This window comes from Notolepis coatsorum, assembly GCF_963971535.1.
Source record: "Notolepis coatsorum genome assembly, chromosome: 14".
NCBI lineage: Eukaryota > Metazoa > Chordata > Actinopteri > Aulopiformes > Paralepididae > Notolepis > Notolepis coatsorum.
This window is the reverse complement of record NC_140178.1, coordinates 83,697,768-83,716,994: the sequence shown is the minus strand read 5'-3', so window position 1 is coordinate 83,716,994 and position 19,227 is coordinate 83,697,768. Positions and strand designations below refer to the sequence as shown.

Here is a 19,227-nt window from a genome sequence, read left to right as displayed (position 1 = left end):
GTTGCAATGTATTGGGGCGGAACATAGTATTTTAGGGATATTTAGTACATCGGAAACATGGCTGGCTAGGATAATTAGCTTGCACGGCGCAATTTTATAGTTTGGCTGGCTAGGATAATTAGCTTGCACGGTGCTATTTTATAGTTTACGTGCAGAGTGTGTGTGTGGCGTGAATTCTGACGCCACGGTTATAGTAGTGTGGGGTATACGGTGGACGTCGTTGCAATGTATTGGGGCGGAACGGAGTATTTTAGGGATATTTAGTACATTGTCATGGGATACACTGCTTGCTCTGGCTAACTGCTAACGTGCGCGGACTGATGACGACATCAACTCGAGACATTCGCAGCAGCAAAACAAGTCTATTAATAGCCCATCCATCGGCACCGGGCATAAGAAGTTAATTAAACTTGACAGACATTATATCGACGATAATTATCGATATTGAGTTATATGAAAATAATTTTATAATTTTATCGCGATAAAGTTTTTGGCCATATCACCCAGCCCTAGGTTAACGTGAGCTAAATGTTAGCTGCTAGCCACAATGCTATACTGTTATACTGGCATATTCCATTCACGTTAGCATGTAGCATCGCCGATCTTTTTTGAGACTAAACTATCCGCTCTTGGTGGTCACTTGTGTTGATGTTAGTTTTGTTTCATCAACAAATGAGAGGCAGAACACACAGTGAATGTATCCGTTTTGTTTATTGCACTTTTATTACACTTTTTCTGAATAAGTGCTGCATTGGGTAAATAGGTATTTAAAGATGGCGGCTTGTTGACATTTTCTTTGCAGGAAGTGTATTGGCACATTCAAGTTCTGATTGGTTGAAAATTGCCTTCATGTTCGCCACCTACTGCCACCTACTGCTTTGGCAGTGTACTACATCACTGTGCTCAGGTGACAAAACGAAAGTGTGACTCGCCTACCGCTACGTTGCGACCTGGAAAAGCGAAACTCATCTGAAAACGAAATGAAAACATCAGTCAGTCTAACTGCAGCCTAAGAGCAGTCCCCTGGGTGTTTGCAGTGTCATCTTTACCATTTCTCCTGTATACTAAGAACAGTCCCCTGGGTGTTTGCAGTGTCATCTTTACCATGAAAATGGGGGACCTATGATGAATTGAAAATGGGGGACCCTGATGTAAACAAGACGAAAGTCTTTCTCTGGTCTGCATTTTCTTAACAATTGTATGTATTGAGCTGTACTGTATTGTACCCATTCTGCAATCTGTTAATAAACTTTTCAATCAATCAATCAAAACCATTTCTCCTGTATACTAAGAACAGTCCCCTGGGTGTTTGCAGTGTCATCTTTACCATTTCTCTGCATGGAGCTGCTTCAGACGTTATACCTGATGACATCGCTAATGAGCTTTAGAACTCTAGTCTTTTTTGGGTGGATTTGGGTGTTGAGTTGTTCATTTTCACTAATATTTCTGGACCGTTTTAGACTATAGGAGTAGCACACATATGGATACATATTCCCCTTCAAAGGCCCGGTCTGTACTTCTTTTACCCTATACATTGAGGTATAACAGAATAATTGAATCAGGAAACATAAAAAAAAATCTTTAGTTGGTGTTTAATGTTAGTCCTTGTGTTAAGTGACCTGTTGATCCATTTGGGAGTGATGTTTTGGTAGTTGGTCTACCCTTTTTGTTAATTTATATTTGGATTCTGGATTGTGCCTTTAATTTGAAACTTTCCTCAATGATTATTTGAGTTCTATTTCAGGCCTGCAGGTTTGTGTTTCTATAGGTATTTAAGAGTTGCATACCTATAAATGTCATCAGTTTATATGTAGCTATATATATTGTCCTTTGGGGGGGACTCTATAACAGCCATTTCCTATTGGACAGCTGACCTTATTTGATTCCAGTGTGTATTAAAAGCATCATTCCTCTCATCCATCACACACCCAGCAAATAATTATATTTCAATTAATCTATCTTTCTTTCTTTCTTTCTTTCTTTCTTTCTTTCTTTCTTTCTTTCTTTCTTTCTTTCTTTCTTTCTTTCTTTCTTTCTTTCTTTCTTTCTTTCTTTCTTTCTTTCTTTCTTTCTTTCTTTCTTTCTTTCTTTCTTTCTTTCTTTCTTTCTAGTTTATTTATTAGCACAGTAGCTGTGATGAAAAATACAGTGTTGTGTCAATTGTGCAGGAGAGGAAAAGGAGCACAGTGGGCTTATTCATTCATATTAAAAACATACTAGGTCATTAAAAACGGCAAGCATTGATTATCAACCAAAACGTGTATAGAAGAGAAAAAGTATAAACCAAGACAGAAATATCTTGTGAATGATTTTAAATGTGCAAGAGATGTGATACATACCCGCCGGTCACACACAATTCTAGTTGGATACAAGATATATCTTTTTATGTGAAATGTCTCCTCTCCTCCCTCTGCCAGACCCTGTGGTGGTGTGCGGAGGCGCACCATGGCCCAGACCCTCCAGATGGCGATCCCAAACTTCGGCAACACCGTCCTGGAGTGTCTGAATGAGCAGCGTCTACAGGGGCTCTACTGTGACGTCTCTGTGGTAGTCAAGGGCCATGCGTTCAAGGTAAGAGGTCGCAGGCGCTGCCTGGTGGGGTGCAGCACTCCCAAGCCGGTGTTTGCCAAACCGCTTAAAAGGGCGATTATGCAGGTTTGGCGACAGGTATTTGCAGAGCCTGCAATTAGTTAAAAAAAAACAATGTACCTGTAATTCTATAGAATTTAAGAATTAGGCTATTCAATCTTATCTATGTCCTCATCAATCAAAACAAAGTAATCTCGAATTGTAAGCTTAGAAGAAACTAATTTGAACAGTAAATATGTTTGTAAATAAAATTGCGACATCAACAGTGAAATGCTAACTTTTTAGGTCACTTGTGTTTCAGGGACCCAAGTTTCCTTCGAGGACAGTTTGTTTATTCAGTTACATTCAGCTACAGTATATCATAGAATGTTTTCACTTCTCTTACTTTCACTCCCAAAACTACACAGTGCACCTTTTAATGCCTTTGTTATGAAAGAAGATCAATTACCTCTTACCTACTATTTTTTTTTTTATCCACTTTTTCTCCCATTTTTCTATATTTTCTCCCATCCCAATTTTCGTATCATCCAATTCAACCCTCCCCTGTCACGAACGCTGTTTCTTGCCTCCCACAAGCCGGCTGCAATGTGGACTAAGTCATAGCACAAATCCCCTCCGGTACTTGAGGTAACAGCAGTCGCATCTTTTCACCTGCGCAGCTCGATCTCTCAGTGGCGAGGAGTAACGCATGGGAGGCTCACGCTGCCCCCGACACTTCCTGATTCTACTGCGCAGGCGCACCAACCGACCTGTAGGAGTCGCTGTCCACAACGCCCGATCCCCACCCATCAGTTTCCCACCCCCTAATACGGCCAATGTGTATTAGTATGAACGACCAGCTAAACTGAAAGCAATGTGGCGCGCTGGGCTCGAACAGGCGAGCCCAGCGTCTCTGCATTCGTGGCGAGCGCCTTGCCCACTACGCCACGTAGCCGCCACCTCTTACCTACTCTTAAAACTAACATTACTTTGACAAAGTACTGTAACTACATCCAAATTTCATTGCGGAGAAGTATGACATCACTGTCTGTAATGTCTCATGCAGGCCCGGACTGGCCATCGGGAGCACCGGGAGTTTTCCCGGTGGCCTGGCCTGCACAGATAAAAAAAAAATATATAATATATATATATATATTTTTTAAACATTTTTTTATTTTTTTTTGTCAAGCCATTATTTCTAGTTGTGGCGGCGGCGCGGCGCGATAGTTAGATAACCTAGGTGGGTGGGGAACAACCAGGATTTCACTGTCTGCGACAGAGTTGGAGAACTATCTGACTCTCTCTCCCGCGTGATTTTGTTTTGTAGCCACAGTTTGCGGAGACGCTCTCTGATTGGCCACTGACGTTTCTGGTCATGTGACATGTGCGCCCGATCGTGTGACGCCTGTGTCTTTGCCCATTTCCGCCTCGAACAGCATGCAACATTGGTTTGTCATGACAAACTAATAAAAAATTGCGATTTACCCGGTGGCTACAACAACACACAGTGACTACATGTGTTGTTGTAGCCACCGGGTAAATCGCGATTTTTTTATTAGTTTGTCATGACAAACTAATTACATAATCCAACATATGTGTAAAGGCACAACATATTCCAGTTAACGGTATATTTTTTTTAATGATTCGTTACGGCGCAATCAATACTTCCATGCGTTCGGGACCTCAATGTTTTGGGGGTATTCATCAGAAAAATCGACTGAGCAGGTTGGCACCTTTTAGTTCAGTTCAGTTATTTCGGGTTTTGGGCACATAACAATGGTCATTCCATAAATCTGCAAAGTTTTACCAGCTGCTATTGTCCAATTGTCCGAAAAGGGCTAGGGAGAAGCACTAGGATTGTTGGGCCCTACCCCTGAAGACTTACGTTTCGTTTTCTTTTTTACATTTACATACATACATAGTACATACATATAGTACACATTACAGTACACGCATAGTACACATTACAGTATAGTATACCTGTAGTATATAATAGTATATAGTACATAATAGTGTATACAACACATATATAATGTGATATGAGATATATAGTACATGATATATATAATATAGTACCATAATATAATAGTATATAGTGTAAATATAGTTTAATATAATATAAAAATGTATTATAATATGATTATATAATGTAATATGATATAACGTACAATACAGTATCGTATGTATTTTTCTATTAATATGCAATTAAAGCTCTTCCCTTCTGTACCTATCGAAAATTGATTTGAATTGATTTTATGTTCTCACAATATTTTGCATGGTTGCCTCCACCGTCGGTGTGTGAGTGAATGGATAAAATGTGAGGAACGAATTGTAAAGCACTTGGGATAAAAGCGCTGTCCACCCCGGGCTCTCTCTCTCTCCTCCAGGCCCACCGAGCTGTGTTGGCCGCCAGCAGCTCTTACTTCCGGGACCTGTTCAGCAGCAGTGGTGGAGGGGGCGGTGGCAGCGGGAGGAGCCCCGCGGTGGTGGAGTTACCCCCGGCGGTGCAGCCGCAGAGCTTCCAGCAGATCCTGGCCTTCTGCTACACGGGCCGCCTCAGCATGACTGTCGGGGACCAGTTCCTCCTCATGTACACCGCCGGCTTCCTGCAGATCCAGCAGATCATGGAGAAAGGCACGGAGTTCTTCCTCAAGGTAAAGCTGCTTGATGCTGCTGCCAACCTGAAACCAGTGGCTCCAAAGGTTCTGTCCCTGTCCCTGTCTCTCTCTCTCTCTCTCTCTCTCTCTCTCTCTCTCTCTCTCTCTCTCTCTCTGTCTCTGTCTCTCTCTCTGTTCCTGTCTCTCTCTCTCTCTGTTCCTGTCTCTGTCCCTGTCTCTCTGTCTCTCTCTCTGTCCCTGTCTCTCTGTCTCTCTCTCTGTCCCTGTCTCTCTCTCTCTCTCTCTCTCTCTCTCTCTCTCTCTCTCTCTCTCTCTCTGTTCCTGTCTCTCTCTCTGTTCCTGTCTCTCTCTCTCTGTCCCTGTCTCTCTCTCTCTGTCCCTCTCTCTCTGTCCCTGTCTCTCTGTCTCTGTCCCTGTCCCTCTCTCTCTCTCTCTCTCTCTCTCTCTCTCTCTCTCTCTCTCTCTCTCTCTCTCTCTCTCTCTCTCTCTCTCTCTCTCTCTCGGGCAGAATATTCATTTACCAATATCTGTATTTATTTCCAGGTCTCCTCTCCCAGCTGCGACTCCCAGGGCCTGCACCCGGAGGAGGCACCGCCCTCAGAGCCCCAGAGCCCCGTCACCCAGACAGGCGGGGGCGCCGCCCGGCCCGCCTCCTGTCTGACGCCGCTCCCGCTGGTGTCGCGGGTCAAGACGGAGCAGCAGCCGGCTGCCGGCCAGACGGAGGCCGCGTCGCCCTACTCGGTGGTCTGCACCCCTGTCGCCAAGCGTCTGTGGGAGGGGGGCAGCAGCCGGGATGGAGGAGGCGGCAGCTCCCGGAAGGCAGCCCGCTTCTCCCAGGAGGCGGTGCGGGGCAGCACCATCCAGAGCCCCGGGGCGCTGGGACTGGCCATGGGGATGGGCGCCAACGGGGGCACCAGCTTGGCGGGCATGGTGTCCGCAGGTGGTGCCAACGGGAACTCTGCGGTGGGCATGGGCACGTCGGAGGGCGCCAGCCCCGGCACTCTGAGCGCCTACGCCAGCGACTCGCCCATCAGCTACCACGACGAGGAGGAAGAGGAGGAGGTGACGGACGACGGCACCGAAGAGCAATACAGGCAGATCTGCAACATGTATACCATGTACAGCATGCTGAACGCCGGCGCTGCAGGTGAGGGTGAGACAAGACACACTGAAGCACAACTGAGTGACACAGAGAGTGAGACAAGACACTGAAGCACAACTGAGTGACACAGAGAGTGAGACAGACACTGAAGCACAACTGAGTGACACAGAGAGTGAGACAGACACTGAAGCACAACTGAGTGACACAGAGAGTGAGACAAGACACTGAAGCACAACTGAGTGACACAGAGAGTGAGACAGACACTGAAACACAACTGAGTGACACAGAGAGTGAGACAGACACTGAAACACAACTGAGTGACAGAGAGTGAGACAAGACACTGAAACACAACTGAGTGACACAGAGAGTGAGACAAGACACTGAAGCACAACTGAGTGACAGAGAGAGTGAGACAGACACTGAAACACAACTGAGTGACACAGAGAGTGAGACAGACACTGAAACACAACTGAGTGACACAGAGAGTGAGACAGACACTGAAACACAACTGAGTGACACAGAGAGTGAGACAGACACTGAAACACAACTGAGTGACACAGAGAGTGAGACAAGACACTGAAACACAACTGAGTGACAGAGTGAGACAAGACACTGAAACACAACTGAGTGACACAGAGAGTGAGACAAGACACTGAAACACAACTGAGTGACAGAGTGAGACAAGACACTGAAACACAACTGAATCACAGAGAGTGAAACAGACAGGATAAAAGAGTGATATTGAGTGACACAGAGTGAGACAAGACGCTGAAACACAACTGAATCACAGAGAGTGAGACAAGACACTGAAACACAACTGAATCACAGAGAGTGAGACAAGACACTGAAACACAACTGAATCACAGAGAGTGAGACAAGACGCTGAAACACAACTGAGTGACAGAGAGAGTGAGACAGACGCTGAAACACAACTGAGTGACAGAGAGAGTGAGACAGACGGGATAAAACAGCTGAATGACACAGAGAGTGAGACAGACGGGATAAAACAGCTGAATGACACAGAGAGGGTGAGACAGACGGGATAAAAGATGGCTGATTGGGACACAATAGGAGGAAGACTAATTATTATTAAAATGTGTATGTATTTAGTCATTTACTTAATGAAATAAATACATAATAAATAAAAATGTATGTATTTACATCTTAGGTCAAAACAAAGTAATATTATAATATGTAAAATGTAACATAACAATAGCTCCACTCTTGTGTACTATGAATGCGATGGACTTGTCCCCAATGGTCATGTCGTGGCTGGTGTGTGTCCCTGCAGCAGCCGGGGAGCGTGTGGAGGCCCTCCCGGACCACACAGAGACACGGGGCAGGATGAGGGGCCGGGACCTGACCTGCCTCCCTGCAGAACTCATCACTCAGATAGGAAACCGCTGCCACCCCAAACTGTACGAAGACGGGGACCCCGCGGAGAAACTGGAGCTAGTCTCAGGTGCGTGTGTGTGTGTGTGTTGGGTGTCAAATAAAACATATGAAGGACACATAATGTTTGACTGTACAGTATGTCTCTCTGTTTGACTGAATGTCTCTGTATGTTTGACTGTCTCTATATGTTTGACTGTATGTCTCTGTATGTTTGACTATATGTCTCTGTATGTTTGACTGCATGTTTGACTATGTCTCTGTATGTTTGACTGTATGGGCTAGATCAGGGGTCTCAAACTCAATTTACCTGGGGGCCGCTGGAGGTAGAGTCTGGGTGAGGCTGGGCCGCATCAAATATTCCACAAAAAAAGGGTTTCAAGCATTCAAAAAAAAAGTACAACTGATCCAATCTTCTCAATCCTTAGCAATAACATTTCAGAACATGAACAGTTCTTCAGAACATGAACGGTTCTTCAGAACATGAATGGTTCTTCAGAACATAGGCTTCTCAGTGGTGTCAGTGGACTCATCCACAGCTATGGAATGCACTGTGCATTTTATTTTTTCTAATACAAAGCTGTTTAATCAAATCACCAGCCAGTATTTCAGTTGTTCTGGTTGCTGTGCGATCTGAGGGGGCTTTGCTTTTGTTTGCCTTCAAACATGGTCTCCATCACTCAGTCATACATCCTTTTCAAATTGCCACCCTTCACAAGAGCTACCGTTTCTTGGCATATAGTCACATTGGTTTGGTGCTGGGACTCAGGTTGAATGCATATTTTTCAGTCCATTCACCTTTGAATTGCAGTCGACTTTTCTTTTACTGACCATCTTTGAAAATGGCTAGAAACTACATTTATCTCAGAGATAAAACTGGGAGCGAGTTTACTGTAGATGCGCTGCCAACTGACTCGGACTGAAAGAGAGAGACAACTTGCATTCCGTGAAGACCCGCCCTACTCCCCTACTCTGCATCTGATTAGCAGACTGTGGGTGAGGGGGGGGAACGCTGACGGGATGCTGAATGTGATTGGACCAGACCCGTACACAGACACAGACAGTGTGGCAGTGCAGCCAGCCGCTTATGCAGAGCACTGCTCGCAGTCAGAGGAGATAGCGAGGATGCATTTGTCTTCCACTTTACTTGATATCACTCCGGAATCACGTTTCAACCAAGTCACTAACATAACGTTGCTGTCATGAGCCTGCGCTATGGTAGCCTACAAGTGATAAAATAAATAAAACGTCCAACTCTCGCGCAACGTCTCGGCAAACAGTAGGGCGCGGGCCGCATTAACACTACACTTTGATGTCAAGTAGGGGGCCGCAAAATATCATCCCTCGGGCCGCAATTGGCCCGCGGGCCGCGAGTTTGAGACCCCTGGGCTAGATCCACAAAGAATGGATTGCACGGAGCAAGTTGCACCCTTACTTACAATTCATTATGAATTGAAAATGGGGGACCCTGATGTAAACAAGACGAAAGGGCTGTGTTCTGAGTCCCCTCCTCTACTCCCTGTACACACACGACTGTGTGGCTCAGCGGAGTAGCAATACAATCGTCAAATTTGCTGACGACACAGTGGTGGTGGGCCTGATCTCTGCCAACGACGAGAGGGCCTACCTGGAAGAGGTCAAGGTCCTGGCGGGATGGTGCCAGGAAAACAGCCTCTCCCTGAACGTCAGCAAAACAAAGGAGATGATTGTGGACTTCAGGAGGTCGGGGGTCAAGGACTACAGCCCCCTCAGCATCGACGGGGCACCGGTTGAGAGAGTCAACAGCTTCAAGTACCTCGGAGCCCACATATCCGAGGACTTGAAATGGACCATACACATTAACAGTGTGGTGAAGAAGGCACGACAACGCCTCTACTTCCTCAGGCGCCTAAGGAAGTTCCAAGTCAGCCAGAAGATCCTTAAGAACTTCTACTCATGTACAATAGAGAGCATCTTGACCGGCAACATCACCTCCTGGTTTGGGAATAGCACTGCAAAAGACCAAAGCAGACTACAAAGAGTGACACGTTCAGCCGAACGCACAATCGGAGGGGGGCTCCCCACCCTCCAGAACATTTACTACAAGCGTTGCAAGGGGAAGGCTAAGAGAATTATTAAGGACTCGAGCCACCCGAACAACTGCCTCTTTGAACTGCTGCCGTCAGGCAAGCGATACAGGAGTCTCAAGGCGAGCACAGAAAGACTCAGAAGTAGCTTCTATCCCCAGGCCATCAGGCTGCTAAACGAACAATGAATGAACACTACACAACAACAACCACCAAACACACATAGCACACACATCCACACGCACACACTCACTTTAAACAAACACACTGTAGCACCCACTACACACACTTTATAGCACACACCCACTTTAAACAAACACACTGTAGCACCCACTCCCCACACTTTATATTTATGGATGAAGGATTGCACTACAACTCGTACACCTTACTGTAAATTGTACCTAAAATTGTACCTCATCCCATTTCTGCTTTGCACTAGATAGTACTGTACATTAGTACACTGCATAGTTGTGTATTGTATATTATATGGTAACTCAGAACATTGTACATATGTCTATACCGAACAACTGTGACCTCATTTTCTTCTTCTAAATTCATGCTATATTATGTTATTATGTTATTTGATACTATCTTGTCTAGCACAGTCTCTGGAGCGTAACAGTAAGAAGCATTTTGTATGAAAGTATTCTGTACTTCTGTATGACAACTATTAAAGAACTTGAACTTGAAAGTCTTTCTCTGTTCTGCATCCCCTTAACAATTGTGTGTATTGAGCCGTACTGTATTGTACCCATTCTGCAATCTGTTAATACAATTTTCAATCAATCAAATCAACAGATTGCAGAATGGGTACAATACAGTACGGCTCAATACACACAATTGTTAAGGGGATGCAGACCAGAGAAAGACTTTCGTCTTGTTTACATCAGGGTCCCCCATTTTCAATTCATAATGAATTGTAAGTAAGGGTGCAACTTGCTCCGTGCAATCCATTCTTTGTGGATCTAGCCCTATGTCTTTGTATGTTTGACTGTATGTTTGACTGTATGTTTTTGTATGTTTGACTGTATGTCTCTGTGTGTTTGTGTCTTTTCTGTGTGTTTAACTGTATGTCTGTGTGTTTCACTGTATGTTTGACTGTATGTCTTTGTATGTTTGACTGTATGTTACGACCCTGGCTCAGAGGGAAGCATCATAAGGGGACACAGACACCAACGGTCTATGATTAAACCAAAACACTATACTTATTATGATATCTAGCGCAAACTAAAGATCAATGTGGTGGAAGAGAGGGAGACACTGTTCCAACAGTGTCTTCCAGCAGCAGTCTCAGTGCATGTGTGTGTGGGGGAGGGCCTTTGAGCCCTGCCAGGCAGGTGTCCAATTAGCAGCAATCAGCTGCAACACAGGATTAACCAAAAGCATGGTACATAACATTTCCCCCACCAAAATGGTTGCCCAGGAGGCAACCACTACACATCAAAACACCAAACAGTGAGTCACTACCACAAAGCAGCAATGGGTCGGCCCCTGTCGAACACGACCATCAACGTCGTCGAATGCTCCCCACACGAGAACATTCGACAATGTTGTTTAATACAAACAACACCTCCCCGACTCTTGGGCAAATAAGCCCCCCCCTAAATGTATCCTGCTGGACCCAGATGGAGTGGATCTGGTGGGAACATCCGATTTGTCTTCACCACCACCTGTTCTACTGAGGCGCCAGGCCTAAAAGCCAATCCACCCATGAACAGATCATCCCAAAACAAAAACTTTATTTGAACAGGCCGCTCCACCGATACCGACCTGTCAAAAAGAGGCATCAAACTGGAAACAGCATGAGAACTAAGCTCACTGCTTCCCGGACAGAAAACAGAAAAACAAAGTAAACCACGGCTCCCTGGCACCGCCACCGAGTCCGTCTCCCCCACTCCTGGCATCACCCGTTCAGGAGATAGTAAGTCATGCCTCTCCAGGGTGGGATGCACCGCTTCAGGCATGTCAACACCACCGCTGGAACACAGTAATACGTTATCCACAGAAACAGCCATGACATTCTCACCATTCAAAATGGCGGCACAAAAGCCAACGTCATGACTCAAAATGGTAGCACACACATCAACTACGTCACGATCAAAATGGTTGCCTCATTAGACTAGGTCGTGAAGGCTGCTCCTGCTGTACAGGACACCGGTAACTAGGTTGACTAGCATACCCAGTGCCTGGCAGAGAGTCAGTGGGGTCATGTGAATCAACATTAGAATCATCAACTGACATACTGGGATCATCCCTGCCTACAAGTGAAACATCATGAACAGTAGAGCTACTGTGGGAAGGCTGGCAGCTTAAGTCAGGCCTTGTAGCCTCTTCAACTAGAACGGTGCATGAAACACCAGAAACACTAACAGAAATGGTGCCACCTGAATCGGCAACATTTCTCATAGCATCCTTCCCACACTCATCCTCCAATTCGTCCGTGGCCTCAGCCACCGTACAGGCTGGGAAGACCTTGAGACACTGCGCTGCCAGATCATCTCCTGCCACATGCGTATCTGGCACGCATGTCACCCTCGGTTCCACCACCGGGCCCGACACTAGAGCACAAAGAAGAAAAGCATTATGCAGAGGTACATTCATAGTGTGCATTCCAAAACCTTCAACAACAACGCCTGCACCTGCATTACTTAAACTACGCCACGACATCTCATGGTTAAATGCAGCCACTTCAAAGAGGGACGACAAGGAGACATCTCTATTTTGCTCTAGCACCAGCTCCTCATGAGACGGTATCACCTTCCCAAATCCCTCAACAGGGTCACCTTCCAATTCAACAAAGAACGTGTCACCAAGTGTAATGTCACAATTTGAGGTATCAACAACATCACTTTTGTCCTTTGACATTGCCCGTGTCACAGCACACACAGGGAACACTTCTGTGCCAGCTCATCAGGGACCTCAGAAACCACAGGGATGGGAATTACAACTGGAGTAGCCAGCACTTTGCCACCAGCCAAATCATTCCCTAGAATGAAGGACACACCTCTTATGGGGATGTGAGAACATACCCCCACAACAACATTGCCTGATACTAAGGGAGAGTTGAGTGTGACCTCATGCAAAGGTGCATCCACAAAGCCTCCTCCAAAGCCACGAACAATGGCACCGGAATGCAATGAAGACTTTTCTGAAAATGGCAAAATCCCCTCCAGAATGAGGGACTGAAAAGCTCCTGTATCTCTCCATATTGTTATAGCCTGCTTTGACTCTAGTGCATCAGTCAGGGAAACAAATCCATCCATCATAAATGTTGAGGAGCCCTCGAGCTCCTTGTCCACACATTTGATACTCCCCCCATCACCCTCTAACGTCGGCATAGGTGTTCTGCATACGGTTTCTACCAGAGCCACAGTCTTGACATTCTTCTGTTCAAGCACAGGGCACCCAGCAACGATATGACCAGGCTCCTTACAGTAGAAACATATAACCCCCTCTGGGAATGCACTAGCAGAACCACCATGCCTAGGAGTTGAAGTAAACTGACCAGCAGACACAGGTTTTGGGAAACGGCCCCCCTGAAAAGGACGCCTACCCCTGGACTCAACACGGTATTCCTCTACAAAGACGGATTTGTGTGTCAACACAAACTCATCAGCCAAGACAGCAGCGTCGCCTATCAGCAATACCTTACGCTCGCTTAGATGAGTGGAAATGGTATCAGGAACACAGCTTTTAAATTCCTCTAGGAGAATCAACTGTCTAAGCTGCTCTTTTGACTCTGCTTTCTGAGAGGTGCACCATCTATCAAACAGGTTCTCCTTCTCTTTTCAAAATTCAACATACGTCTGTCCCTCCGACCTGCGATAGCCTATAAAACGCTGATGATAGGCCTCTGGGACTAACTCACAAGCCCTCAATATGGAAGCTTTAACAAGCTCATAGTCAGCACTTTGTTCAAGGGACAGAGAAGTATACGCCTCTTGCGCCTTACCAACGAGGACACACTGCAGCAGCAGCGCCCAGGCCGTACTAGGCCACTTCAACGTGGTTGCCACCCGTTCAAAATGGGGAAAGTACCTATCCACATCCTTCTCCAAAGAAAAGAGGCACCATTCTAATACTTTTGCTGACATCAAAAGCGGAACGCGACTCCGACTGCACAGAACCCGCCTGCAAGGCAGCATGCTTAAATTCAAGCTCCTTCAGCGCACGTTTGTGCTCCAGCAACATTTGTTTCTCCTTAAGCTCATGCTCTTGCTGGAGCTGTTGTTCCTTAAGCTCACGCTCTTGCTGTAGCGTGAAAAGCACATGATCATGATCTTGTTGTAGCTGTTTTTCCTTAAATGCTAACTCTCTAAGCCTCCAATCAATGGCAACACCTTCCGCCACACCAGAGAGTGGTGGAGACACCTCAGACAAAAGAGGCTCGTCCACCTTCGCCACAAGCACACGCTCCTCAATGAGTACAGCCCTCAAAGTATCTAAGGCAGTTGTTTTTAAACGTTTCTCACTGACGGTAAGCTCAATATCATAGTGCACAGCAAGTTTCAGAATTTGCTCTTTGGTAAACCTCTCCAACAGCTCATCAGAAGGGTTACCAATAAAATCCTCTACGGTAGCCATCCTTACTGTACCAGTCACCAACGCCCTTCAGCAACACAAACCAAGTGAGGCAAAAACCCCTGTGTTACACTAAAAAAAAGAACAAACAAATTCAAACAGGTGCCCCTTATAATCTGATATGACTACTCATAGCTTCTACACTGCAGTCAATGAAGGACTGCCAGGCCCACCACATGTCTAAACTAAAAAAAAAACTTGCATCAGGCCCTAACACACTAACTGTTACAAAGGGTCAGATTAAACCGAATATATATATTTATTACTTGAGATATATTTTATAATATTTGTATATCGTCTGATATCCCTTGTATTTTCTTTGTACATATACACGGAATATCCCTTTACCTAGGTACAGGCCAGACCATAATATTCGTTCTCCTATTGGACAGCGACCCCTAGGCGCCAACGGCCATACCCCCAATGTCGAGTTCAAAGCTACCGCTAAGACATGTCTCAACATGCCCAGGTTTGCGCAGTAATACGAGACAGAACTGAGGTTGGCACTAGATTATTCACCTTACGTATAAATACGTCGCAGGTGGATACAGAAGCACTTAGTCCAAAACGTTGAAGCCTTCACCACGATACAACGTGCTGTGAAGTGGGCCCCTTTTGCCCCTAAATAGAGCCTTGAGAACCGCGTGCGAATTGATAGCTAAAGTGTCAAAGTTTAACGCTGTATCGTCGAGTTCGACTTATTCTATTGTAAAGTAATAGTCTATTATGTATAGTGTATCGTGCGGCTACCGTTCTACAGTGACCAGCATTACCACCGGTTCGTCGTACCGAGCTAGTGCACTTATCCAGGCTGGGCGGCCTAACCTCGTGCCGCCATCCGAGGAGTCCTAGACGAGAACCGTGTGGATATGTACACCGGAGAACCTACACCGACGAATGCAGAGCCTTTTCCGGCTGGATTATATTGCTTTGGTACTGTGGCTGCTGGAGCAGAGAACCGTCTACCCCACTGCTGTGTGGGATCTACCCTGTGAGGAGCACTGTCGAGCCCGCCTCTAGGACCCACAGAGGCTGGCTAGCTTTCATCCATGCTGCCATGCATACCGGAGTATAGCTGTTGCTTTGTCTACGGACCAAAGGATTATTGCACCGTCTCCTGTATCTGGAGTCTCTTTATTCCTCGTTGATCCAGACTTTTGCTCCCGACAATTCCTCTCCCCTGCTGGCTTACAACCGGAGGGAACCCCCTTAGTATCTCCAGCTGACTACGAGTGTGCCTTATATAATTCTTATGCTACAGGTGGTATTAATTATACCCATCTTAATATGCTCATGGACTTACGCTCTTGACCTACTTAAGTGTTCTTCGCCATATAAGCGCAATTCATAATTCTCAATATTGTAACCTACTATTGCTGCTCTGCTAATAAATACTTCTAAATATGACTTTCTTTGTTAAGCCGTATTATTGTGTGGGTGTTCACCATATATACCGTGTACTGTATGGCCAGTAATTAAAGTACATAACTAAGTAGTGGTTTAATGATACCATACTCTCAATACAGTCAGGGAATTGTACCCCTCAGTTACAATTGGTCCTTCGAGCCGGATGAATATCAGTGTAATATCTAAATATAATATTGATATTAACCATGGCCAGCGGTGAACACTCCACAAACGGCTCTCCTAAGCTAGAACGCCCGCAGCGCAGACGTCAGCCACCTCCTTACCTAGAGGACTACGCTGCCAGTCTAATACCTAGCTTTATACAGACGTTAAATGCGGGAAAAGCGGATAGTAAAAGCATGTCAAACCCTAACGACCAGGCGACCTTGCCAGTAGAGACCCTAGTGGGTTCTAACGTAACTGACCAAGCTCACGGGGGGGACCAGGAGGGACATGACATGACTATACCCCCCAACAACGTCAACGGGACGGTCCCTGGAGAGCTCCAGGATAAAGAAAGCGCTCCAGGGACGGAACCCGACCCACTACCAGAAGAGAAGCGCGCCCAGGAGATAGACCTCCTCGGAGCGCGCCAGGAGAACAGATCTCCAACGAGCACGGTCAGAAGCCGATCACCTCCATCAGTGTCTTCCCCCAGCGAGGCGGACAAGATGCTGGCGCAGGCATTCATCGCCACCCTGGCAGCCTCCACTGAACGCGATCAACTCCAAGCACAGACGCTTAGCGAGCGCGAACATTCTTCCATGGAACAAGAGCGCCTCCGGGCGCAACAGCTAAGTGAGCGCGAACACTCTACCATGGAAAGAGAACGCCTGCAGGCTCAACAACTGAGTGAGCGCGAACAATCTGCAGACCAAAGAGAGCGCCTTCACGCGCAACTCCAAGCGCAAGCCCTTAGTGAACGCGAACACTCTGCGACCCAGCGAGATCGCTTCCAGGCGCAGCAAAGGAGTGAAGACGACCGCATACGCCTGGAGACCAGACGCCTCCAGACGGAAGAGAATATTGAAAGAGACCGCGCCGATGCCCAGCGCGCCGCCGCCGATGCACAGCGCGACGCCGCCAAGGCACAGCGCGACGCAGCCCAAGCCCAGCGCGAAGCAGAGCGCGACCTCGCTCACATCAAGCGCGAAGCAGAGCGCGACCGACTACAAGCGCAGATAATGGAGCAATTGATTGCCAGGGCGACACCCCCTCTCTCCGCACGGAGCTCCAGGGCATCGTCAAGACAAGGGTCTAGGGCACCTTCCCCTACCCGACCAAGCGACCCGGAGCCCGGCCAACAGAAAGAGCCTATCCACGTCTCCGAACCCCCTCCCCGACCGGTCCATGCGAGACCCAGCAACCGGGAAGAACCGGCCTATGCCGCCGAGAGACTGAATAGACGACTTCAAGATCTAGAAGACCTAGCAGAGGAAGAGGAAGAGGAGGAAAGTCAAGCCCACCAGCAGCATCGTACTCCACAGGACCAGGAGGTCCAGTACAGCCCAGACTTTACCCCCGAGGCCCTGCGTTACAGACCCCCGACTCAACTCAAGGGTGAGTTTGACGCACCGCCAGCCCCGAGGAACAGCACCTGGGTACCCGGGCTTTGGTACCCACCAAGTACCAGCCCACGACGACACGTACAGGGAGACTCGCCCAGGAGGCCTCTTCCCCAACGCTCACTGATGTGCCAGCCATCCATGGCATCGTACCTTGGCACACCGACGTTCCCGGATTTTACACACGAGGACAGAGCACAGTACACGGAACTACGGATGTGCTTAGAGACTATGATGTCCGACGTCCCCGATGAGACGTACAAATATGCTATCCTCCTCAAGCACCTGAAGGTGCCCAGAGCGCATAATATAGCGCTGGCATATTCCAACTCAAGTTAAGGCTGAGCCCGAACCCTGTTTTTAGGGTTCGAACGTTCGCCAGGTTTATCGAACGAACGTTCGAACGTTCGTTTTTTTAAATTTTTTAATAAATTTTTTTTTTAATAATAATTTTTTTTTTTATTGTATTATTATAGATCCTACGGAGGGCGGCATTGCATAGTCTATTGGTGAAAAACATGTTGTTTACAGTGGTGGCTGTTCATGTAAACATGTAATTAAAGAAAAGCACTCAGAAGAAAATAAACAAGCTACTGAATCAAAGTATGATAAACAATAGCCCTTGCAGTCACGTAAGGGGCTAGATAAACAAATGCATTCGTTTTGTGGCATTAGCGTAAAGCGTTATATAGTTAGTGTTAACTTACACGTTCAATAACAGGTATTCACTCTTGGTCGACGGGGAGGGGAGCCGGGAGGAGAGGCGCACGCCTCGGCTCCTCAACCGCCCGTCCGCCCTGCCACCGTTCTGAGGTGTAGACGGTGGACGGGTCTGTCCACCGTGCGCCTGCTGTTGTTTCCAACGCAACCACCTCCCGCCATGAAGCTCGCGCTCCGTGGCCGAAAAAGGATGGTATTCATTAATGATCCTAATCTGCAGGTTCACCTACGGAAACCTTGTTACCGATTACTTCCTCGGCGGGGAGCTAACTACGGCTCCCCGGTAGCTACGGTAAGTCTGTTGAGGCTTGCCGATTGGTAGTAACAGCAGAGGCGGGTGCAAGCGGTGTGACGTAATTGGCAGAATCGCCTGTCAATCAAAATAGAGCTCTGGTTGAGAAATAGTATCCCGCTGCAGCCCGGCAGATCATACTGGTTGAGCCGAGCGCCTCGCATTCACATCACCTCAACCCCGTGCGCATCCTTTATTTTTTTTTCACCGAACGTTCGAACCTATTAATTAAAGTCTGAATGTCAGCGTAACGAACGAACGTTCGAACGTTCGAACGTTCGGGCTCAGCCTTAACCCCATACACCGCGGTTCTAGTAGCCCTCGACCAACGTTATGGACGCATATGGGACTACGTGATACAAGAGATAAGGAATATTGACCGTCTCCCCCCAGCCACAGACAATCGCTCATTGGACGACCTCTCTATCAAGGTACAATCCCTGGTAGGGATGCTGGGGGCACAAAAGGAAAAGGGTAGACACGAACTGTACGCTAACTCTAATGTAGAAAGGATATTAGAGAAGCTTCCTCCCGCCCGACAAGAGCGCTTCAGGCGGCAAAGAGACCACCGTGATCCCAACGGTCCCGAGCCATCCCTCCTAGACCTGGCCGACTTCCTCGCGAGAGAAGTCAGCAGCCTACGACTGGATACGTTCGTGCGGAGTGGACCAAGCCCCAGAGATGGACCTCGGAGATCTAACGATAACCGCAGGCTGGTGACCGTCATGCACCAAGCCGAATCAGTACCGCGGAACAAGAACCACAGCACCCCCTCGACGAAAGAGAAGTGGAAGATTGTATGCCAGTACTGCGAGAAAGAACATTGGCTGTCACAATGTGACACTTTCAAGAAGATGACCGCCGACGAAGTGAGTCAATGGATAAAGTCCAACCGGCGCTGACTTCCGGTCAGCTA

The 19,227-nt window shown here is 47.1% G+C and overlaps 1 protein-coding gene across 8 annotated transcripts in view; it reads left to right on the top strand.

Moving 5' to 3' along the window:
• Positions 1-19,227, top strand: part of nacc1a (nucleus accumbens associated 1, BEN and BTB (POZ) domain containing a) — a 54,767-nt gene that overhangs the window by 10,234 nt on the left and 25,306 nt on the right. For 5 of the 8 annotated variants that reach the window (XM_084329577.1, XM_084329572.1, XM_084329578.1 and 2 more), the window contains exons 2-5: positions 2,418-2,571; positions 4,956-5,222; positions 5,730-6,339; positions 7,580-7,750. In XM_084329577.1, coding sequence (XP_084185703.1) covers positions 2,446-2,571; positions 4,956-5,222; positions 5,730-6,339; positions 7,580-7,750 — 1,174 coding nt within the window. In that variant the 5' untranslated portion in view covers positions 2,418-2,445. The remainder of the gene's footprint in view (positions 1-2,417; positions 2,572-4,955; positions 5,223-5,729; positions 6,340-7,579; positions 7,751-19,227) is intronic. The other 3 variants (XM_084329575.1, XM_084329574.1, XM_084329573.1) reach the window with 3 other exon arrangements.